At 44.7% G+C, this 9,507-nt stretch overlaps 1 protein-coding gene across 1 annotated transcript in view; it reads left to right on the top strand.

Annotated features, from left to right (window-relative positions):
• Positions 1-5,438: 5,438 nt before the first annotated feature.
• Positions 5,439-9,507, top strand: part of LOC122064132 (L-type lectin-domain containing receptor kinase IV.2-like) — a 9,926-nt gene continuing 5,857 nt past the window's right edge. Inside the window, exon 1 of the mRNA XM_042627841.1 lies at positions 5,439-5,567. Coding sequence (XP_042483775.1) covers positions 5,439-5,567 — 129 coding nt within the window. The remainder of the gene's footprint in view (positions 5,568-9,507) is intronic.

Here is a 9,507-nt window from a genome sequence, read left to right on the forward strand (position 1 = left end):
GCAGCAAATGAGATCGGACATTGTCTTTACTTCACCTTTAGTGCTTGGCTTAGCAAACTGAATATCCTCTAGAATCATCTGCTTCAGGTATCTTGCCGGTCGTTCCTTGCCATCATGCCTTCTCATATTTCTTTCGCGCCAAATGTGATCAGCCACTGTTAGTAACCCCATGATCCATGCCTCTTTGCAGCAAACTGTTTTCTGTTTTCTTCTCCACCATGTGAGGAAATCGCCCATGGTTCCAGCAGGCTGCCATTGCACATTGAAGCATCCACAAAAAAACAACCATATTTCTTCGGAGTAGGAGCATTGAAGGAAAATATGAGACGATGTCTCAGCCTCCATTCCACATAAGCTGCATTTAGAGACAAGGACTATGCCCCTCTTTTGAATAGCGTCATCTGTAGGAAGCTTGTCGTGCACCATTCTCCAACCAAAGATAGACACCCTGGGTTGCATCTTTTTACCCCAAATCAAAGAGAACCATGGCACTTTCGGGTTACGAATCCTAATATCTTCCCAGGAAGAATTAGAATTGAAAATCCCATCAGATGATAGACTCCACAGGCACATATCTTCACAGGGATAAGATGGAATTTTAATGGTTCGAATTTTCTCAAAAATATCATGCAGCAAAGGGGAGATAACATTTGGCAATTTCCATTTAAAATTGTCAATGAAGTCACTGACCTTTCCCTTGCAGAGAAGACTCGACTCTCCCTCCAGGCCAACTAGCTCTAGGATGGATTTGCCGCCCAACCATTTATCTGACCAGAAATTTATGCTGTCCCCATTTCCAATCATCCAGGCTTCTTTGGTGGTCATGAAGTCCCACATCTTCCTAAAGCCTGGCCAAATCTATGAAGGCTTATAGGACTTTTTGAAGGAACCATCACCCCTCAAAAATCTCGCCCTTAAGAATTTGCATGCTAAGGAATTCTCATGCTTGACCCTCCAGACCATATTACAGAGCATGGCTTTGTTTATGTCTCTGAGCCTTCTCAGTCCCAAACCACCTTCATCCTTAGGCCTGCAACAAAGATCCCATCTGACTGATATTTTTTTTGCAGTATCAATCTCACCTGTCCAGATAAAATTTTTCATCCACCTCTCCATTATTGCAATAAGGGATGAAGGCCACCAATATACAGCTGAACTATGGTTCATCATTCCCAAGATCACTGAGCGGACCAATTCCACTCGTCCAGCCATGGACAAAATCTTCCCTTTCCATCCTGCTAGACGCCCTTTGACTTTATCCAGAATGGGGATTAGCGACTCCTTTTTCAGCCTTCCCTTAAAGATCTCGACCCCCAAATAGCGGGTGGGGAAGTTACAAATGGAGATACCAAGCTCTTCTGCAATGGCTTGCTTCCTAGAGGCAGGAACAGATCCCAAGAAAAGCTTGCTTTTGTCTAAATTTATTTTCTGGCCAGAGAAGCTTTGATATTTAGCGAGAAAATTATTGAGATTTTTAACATACCTGATGGAAGCATTAGAAAAGATAAAAACATCATCAGCAAAAAGAATATGTGTAGGGATAATCGCCCCACGCGGACCCGATAAAGCTTTAATGCTGTTATTGGCTAGGAGCTCAGATAAGCCTCTACAAAGGACCTCTTCAGCAATGATAAACAGCATAGGCGAGATTGGATCTCCTTGTCTCAGACCCTTCTCCACACCAAAGAATCCAACAGGGCCACCATTAAACAGAACTGAGATTCTGGCAGAAACAAGGATCTGATGGATCCAAGAGATCCATTTTTCAGAAAAACCAAATCTCCTCAGAACATGAAAAATAAAATTCCAAGAGATGGTGTCGAACGCCTTCTGGATATCAATTTTTAAGCCCATACCTCCACCTCTTGTGGATGCAAACATCATGTTTGCCAGCTCCGAGGCAAGTGATATGTTGGAATGAATGATCTTCCCTTTCTGGAAGGCCCCCTGCTCCTCAGAGATAATTTTTGGAAGAACACACGATAATCGCATAGCCAGAATCTTTGATATTATTTTGCATGAAAAATTTCCCATGCACAATGGCCTGAATTTGTCTAGGGATAGTGCTCCTTCAATTTTAGGAATCAAAACCAGGAAATAATTATTAATGCCGTAAGGCATGAACCCGGTTCTGAAAAACCATCTGATAGCATTGCATAAATCTGAAGATATGATGTCCCAACATGATTTATAAAAAGCTCCAGGAAATCCATCTGGACCAGGAGCACTATCTGGATCAAGATCCCACACCGCATGCTTAATCTCAGAGTCAGAGGGAATACCATCTAATCGACCTCTATCCCATTCTTCCAAAACATTAGGAATGCATTGCAATAAATCCATGTGATTGGTAAGGGGAGTACCTTTGTGAAAATGTTCATAATAACCCGCAACATATTCCTTGATCTGCTCTCTATCAGAGATCAGGGTCCCATCAACCATCTTCAGAGATTTAATGGAGTTCTTCATTCGCCGAATCTTCACTGAGATGTGAAAAAATTTTGAGCATCTATCTCCTTGATTCCTCCATCTAGAACGAGATTTTTCAGCCCATAATTTCTCATAATTTTGCAGGGCCTTCAGATATCTGGTCTTTGCATCAGCTTCTTTGGCATAAATTGAGTCATTTATCCCATCTCTGTCAATTTCAGTCTGGATCTCCTCCATGCATTTTTTTGCTTCCATCATCTCCAAATTAAAATTTGGAAAATTTTCTTTTGCCCAGAAGCGCAGGAAGACCTTCAATCTTTTTAATTTTTGAGCCATAACCATCATTGGCGATCCAGGAATGTCATTCACCCAGGAGGACTTAACTGCATTTAGATAACCCTCATGGTCTGCCCAGAACCTCTGGAAGCGAAAAGGACAGTTTTTTGGTCTTTCAGAGCCTTCAGACACCACCAAAATGGGAGTATGGTCAGACGCCACTCTCTGCAAGACAAATTGGTGACATTCTTGAAAATAAGAAATCCAGGCCTCATTGCAAAAGCTTCGATCGAGCACTGCAGAGACATGTCCCCTTCTCCTGTTATTAGTCCATGTGAATTTCCTTCCCTGCGAAGGAACTTGAATTAGTGAACAAGTATCCACCATTGCGCCAAAATCTCCCGCTGATCCCAGGTTGAAAATTCCAGGCCCCCTTTTTTCAGAAGAGAGAAGGGTGGCATTGAAATCTCCAAAAATCATCCAAGGAGTAGTCAGCCCAGGATGGGTTGCCACCAAGTCGGTCCACAATTCTCTTCTAGCAGCTCTTAGGCATTTGGCATGCACTACAGATAAGATGAAAATTTCCTGAGCCCATTGCACAGAGACAGAGATTTGCTGCTCAGAAGACGATAGCACAACAGGCTTTGCTACACCTCTTCGCCAAATCAGCCATAGATTTGAGACTCCGCCTAGACGCTCGTTATGGATTAAATCAGGGTCAAAACCCAGCTTGTTGAAGAACAACGTAGGAAAGGCGTCAGAGGGAATCATAGGTTCGGCAATGCAAAGGAAATCAGGTCTTTTGTCCCTTAAAATATTCCTCAAAGCTAACCTTGCAGCAGCCTTCTTTATCCCTCTAATATTCCAATAGAGGGCTTTCATTTACTATTTTTTGATGAGGCAATGCGGCCAGACTTTCGCAAAGTCTGCTCTGTATTGGTCAGGTGTTTCCCCTTTCCCTGTCTTCCAGGAACCAGATCCAAAGCCTCCCTTTCGCAGAGAGTTTTGTCTATCTGCTCTACCTCCTTATGATTAACCACCACCGTGCCTCCATTAATCTCAAGAGGGTTGAGTGACGAGATGACATTATTGTACCATTGCAGTGCTTGGCACTGACCATTCTCATGTTGCTCGCCATGCCTAGACAGGGTCATCACCCGATCACCACTACCATGGTAAATGGAGCTTGAAGATTCCTTCTCTTGTATGGCCCTATGGGTGATAAGAGACCCATTTCCACCAACCAACCCATTATCCGATCCATCCATAGAATCCGCCCCATCATCCAAGTCATTCTCCCCATCATCCAAGTAATTCGTGTCAGCTAGATTATTTCTTTCCATATTCCCTTCTTCTTCTAATGGAAGGCATATTTGTATGTCTCCATTCAAATTATGCATAACTGATTTTCCATCAATGTTCCTTAAAGTGTGCGAGTCAAACATGGAAGGAGATCGTTCCTTCGAAAGTAAGGAAAATCTTTCCAAGTTAGACGCACCAGCCATCAGATTCTGCTCATTCCGGCGGCCACTGTTCTCATTCCGGTGACCATTGCTCTGGACGCCTTCCTCTTCATCTACATAGGCCGCCCCTGGAATAGTCTCTTTGCGCTGCGACTCCTTCCTGGTCTCTGCGTCCATTCTCACTCTACATACATGGACAGAATGTCCCTTTTTTTGCAGAAACCACATCTGATCAAGGCATCTTCATAAATAATATTTTGTTTGAACCAGAATGTTTCGTTAGTTCCTGGTTGCCTTCGTTCTACCTGGATTTCTTCGAGTCTGGTAGCTCCAATCTCTACCTCAACCTGGACTCTCGCAAAAGCGCCCATTGCCGCAGATCGAGTTCGTCTGTCCAGTGCCACAGGTCTCCCTGATGCCTTGGTCATTGTTAGCAGAATCCTCTCTTCCACCCCTTGGTCATGTCAGCTTCGGATTGAAAATGGAAAAGGATGAACCCTTTTCCCAGTGTCTTTAGAACCATGCCCCCTTGCAGAGACCAATTAGTCTTCACAAAAGTTTGAAGGGTGTCCATAGTAATCGCTTGAAAATTCACCCTTCCCAGAAGTGCAAATTGATGTCTACTCAGTTGTTCCACGTATGCCGCTTGTGGTATCTTGATCCGAGTAAGATTCCCATCCTTTACAGGCGATAGTAAACTTGCTATAGCAGGAAGCAAAGGTCTCCCTATAGCCGTAGCATAAGAATGAGAAAGAAGAGGTTGGCTTATCCCCTCCTGAGTGCCAATACCCACTTCTCTCATTGAAGCATCTTCACCAGTCAGAGCATCTCTCGTTGTAGAATTCTCCGTCACGTGGACTTCTGCTGCAGAAGGGAATTCCCTATTTAGATCTCCTTCCGGTGCAACCATGGAATTAGCCCCCATAGGAATGAGATGCGTCTCCCCAATCAGGAATTGATCACCAGCCCTATTGAAATTGTATATTGGCATTAATTGTGATGAGTATACAATAGTGCTCTTATGTAGAGATTACAATGTTTGACTTATAGACAAACTCTATGATCACATGTGGAAGACTCAAACTCTAATAGTAACAGGGTAGGACTCTGTTAACATATGTGAGTAATGGACTTGATGTCTATTATCACATGTGAGAGTCCTATTCCAACTCTGCTGTCCCATGAGGTAGTCTTGGATTGCAAGTCAGTCTCTAAAGTTTGTGCTCACTGAAAATGCCTACAATGTAGGAAAGGTTGTTGAGTGTGAGTATGACTCTAGAGACTGAGTTTGAGTGGGATGCTAACTGTTCTGATACACCCCCTCAATGTGGGGATTTGAATGGTCGAATCCGCAGCTTGTCCCGTAGAAAGGAGAACCGTGATGTGCTGAGAGCTTTGGTGAGGATATTGGCTATTTGGTCATGTGTTGAAATGAACTGCACCTAAACGTCCTTAGATGCGACTTTATCACGGACAAAGTGGAAGTCAATTTCAACGTACTTGGTACGAGCATGAAAGATCGGATTGACCAAAAGGTAAGTGGCCCTAATGTTGTCACACCAAAGAATGGGTGCAATGGGAATAGGGATCCCTAATTTCTCAAAGAGAGAATGAAGCCAAGTGAGTTCGGCGCAGGCATCAACCACTGCATTGTACTCAGACTCGGTTGAGGAGCATGCAATTGTCTTCTGCTTCTTGGAGACCCATGAGATTAGATTAGGACCCATATAGATAGCATAGCCACCTGTAGACTTACGATCTGCACTATCACCAGCCCAGTCAGCATCAGAGAATGCTTGTAACTGGAGAGAGCAAGATTTGGAAATGAACAACCCATGATCCTTGGTACCTTGGAGATAGCGTAGAATTCATTTGACTAGTGCCCAATGGTCTTCGATGGGGGCATGCATAAACTGGTAGGCACGATTCACTGAATAAGCCACATCAGGCCTGGTGAGAGTGATGTATTGGAGAGCACCTACAATGGAGCGATACCTAGTGGAGCCCGAAAGAAGGACACACCCTGTGGAAGAGGCTGCAAAGGTGGTGGCCATGGGGGTAGTGACAGGCTTACAGTCAGTCATGCCTACCTTCTGGAGGAGATCAGTTATGTACCTATGTTGAGAGAGTTGGACACCATCAGACTAATATAGGGCTTCAATCCCAAGGAAAAAACTGAGACGACCAAGATCCTTGACAGAGAATTCTGAAGCAAGCTGATGAAGGAGAGTTTGAACATGAGTTGGTTAGTTCCCTGTAACCAAGATGTCGTCTACGTAGACAAGGACATATGTGACTATAGAACCCTATATGTAGATAAACAGTGATGTGTCGGTTTGGGTTGACAAAAAACCAGAGCGAGTGAGGAACTCAGATAATCGGTGAAACCAAGCCCTAGGAGCCTATTTGAGCCCATATAGGGACTTGTGGAGGTGACAGACATGATTAGGGCGCAGGGCATCTTCAAAACCCTGGGGTTCAGCTATGTAGACTTCCTCAAATAGAATACCATGCAGGAACGCATTCTGAACATCAAGCCGACGAACATCCCATCTTTTAGATATGGCTAAGGAGAGGACTGTCCATATGATAGTAGGTTTTATGACCGGGCTAAAGGTCTCATGGTAGTCAAGACCAAGTTGTTAACGAAATCCTTTAGCAACCAAACGGGCCTTATATCGCTCAAGGGAGCCATCTACCTTCCGTTTGATGCGGTACACCCACTTGCAGCCAACCAGATTCATAGTTTCCCTATAAGGCACAAGAGACCAAGTACCATTACGTAATAAAGCATTAAATTCATCAGACATAGCAGATCGCCAATGAGGAACCTTATGGGCCTGGGAGAAGCATGTAGTTCAGCCAGGTCAGGTGAGGTGGTGGTAGAGGGGGTCAGGGGATCGGCATAGAGATCAGTTAGGGTTCTGGTGCGGGGGGGGGTAGAGGAGTCAGGGTTATGGGAGATGGTGGTTCAGGTAGGGGCAGTTCTGGGGGGGTAGGAAGAGGGATGGGTGGGTTTAGTAGTGGAGGTGGAGAGGTAGGGTGAGGTTGAGGGGTAGGTATTTTGGGTGCAATGCCCCACGGGGGAGGGGAAGTGGGAGGGGGTTGGGTTGATGAGGATGGTGGTGTAGTGTGAAAGGGAAAAGTAGATTCGTCAAATCTGATATGGTGAGATATGTAGATACGACAAGTGATAAGATCCATACAATGATAACCATGATAGGAAGGGCTGTAACCTAAGAAAACACATGAGGCAGAACTGAGTTTAACCTTGTGATGGTTGTAAGGACAGAGCCATGGATAGGAAAAGCATGCAAAGATTTTTAGAAAAGAGTAGTCTGGAGAATTTCCTGTAACTAACTGATGGGGGGATTTGTTACCTGTGACAGAGGAGGGCATGCGGTTGATGAGAAAGACCGCAGTTTCAAAACCATAATCCCAGTAAGCTTGGGGAACAACTGCATGGGATAGTAGGGTAATCCCAGTTTTAGCAATGTGTCTGTTACTCATGAGTATGAGGGCAAGATAACCTGTGCTGGATGCCCAACTTGGCAAAGTAAGATGGGAGAGTACGGAATTCTTCCCCCCCCCCCCGAATCAGTTTGAATAGAGCGAGAGAACTGATGTTCCACCAAAGCCTAAAAAGTATGAAAGGCAGAGTAAACATCAGACTTCAACTTTAAAGCAGTAAACCAAATATATTTAGTATAGTCATTAACAAATATAAGAAAATAACGATTCCCAGTTGAAGAAACTGTGAGGTGGGGGCCCCATACATCACTAAAAACCAAATCCAAAGGAAATGAACTATGAGAACGAGTTTCACGTAGTGACAATCTACTAGCTTTGCCCATTTGGCAAGTAGAACATAAAGAAGGAGACTTCACGAGCTGATGACCAGATAACATCAGACAAAGCACATGTTTATGAGGATGCCCTAAACGATGATGCCAACAAGTGAAAGATGAGGCAGAGGCCAGATTGGCATAAGGTGACGCTAGAACTAAATAGAGACCATTCTTACTGTGTCCAGTGAATAGGGTAAAGAGGAGTGAAGTTCAAAGTAGACATGATTGTCATGGCAAAACTGTTAAACAGATAACAAAGAGCAAGTAAGAGTGGGAACATGTAAAACATTAGAAAGAAAAAAGGAACGAGAGAGAGAAGAGATGGAAGCAGTGCCAATGTGAGATATAAGAAGGTCCTTACCATTACCAACCACGAGTTTGTGATTACTTGTGTATGGATCAAGGTGGAGAATTTGGTCAAGTCAGGGGAGGAATGGTGGATGGCTCCAGTATTAGGAATCTAAGAGGTGGTGAAGGAGTGGGGAGGTGGAGGGTGATGGGGTGGGGGCACAGGGTTAGGGGCTTGAGGGTGAGGGAAGGGTGTAGTATGGTAGGCATTGGGTTGAGGTGGTGGCCGATTGTCGGGATGGGGAGGGGTAGGTAGAATGCAAGCTTTGATAGTTCCCTGTGGGCGGTAGTAGCAAGTGTCTGTCTGATGATTAGTACATCCACAGATGGTGCATGGATTGTGAGCGAATGCATTAGAGCGACCAAATCCACTGGCACGGCCACGACCAAGGCGTCGGGAGGAGCCTGTACCACGACCACTAGTGGAAGGAGGGCCACGGCCTTGGTGAGTGACATTGGCTGATGCATAGATGGCAGGATCAATGATGGGAAGGCGTGAGTGAAAAAGGTTCTCATGACTCATAAGAAGACCATGCATGTCGGTGTAGGAGATGGGCTCTTTTTGTGCCATCATAATGGAAGCTAGTGTTTGATAGTCAATGTGTAGGGCTCAGAAGATGCGGATGTTAAAGTCTTCTTGTGGGAGGGGCTTCCCTACCATCGGAGAGATGCTTGGCTCGATGGAGGAACTGAGTAATGGTCTCATCTGGTTTGTGAACCAGATTTTGATGAGAGACGTAGAACTGAATGTAGCATGGAGTGCATCCCAGATCTCTTTGCTAGTGGTCCATCCAACTGCTAAAGAAAAGGCCTCTTCAGAGAGAGAGGTGATGAGAAGGCTCATAATAGAGGCGTCTTGTTCACGCCATGCCTTGGCTTTGATAAAGTCTTGAGGGCAATGATAGTCACCTGTGATATAGTCGAACAGACGTTGGCCAGTGAGATAGGGTACTACCTGTGTGTGCCAATAAACATAGTTCTTAGGTGTGAGCTTGAGGGATATCATGTGATGAGCACCAGAGAGGGATGTGGGAGGTAGGGATGCTTCGGCCATGGTAGAAGAGGGAGGAATTGGGTCGGCCATGAGGGATTGGGTTTTGTATGTGTGGGTTTTTTTTTTCTTTTTTCATTTTTTTGTTTTG

Source organism: Macadamia integrifolia, unplaced genomic scaffold, assembly GCF_013358625.1.
Source record: "Macadamia integrifolia cultivar HAES 741 unplaced genomic scaffold, SCU_Mint_v3 scaffold1537, whole genome shotgun sequence".
In the NCBI taxonomy this organism is placed as follows: Eukaryota; Viridiplantae; Streptophyta; class Magnoliopsida; order Proteales; family Proteaceae; genus Macadamia; species Macadamia integrifolia.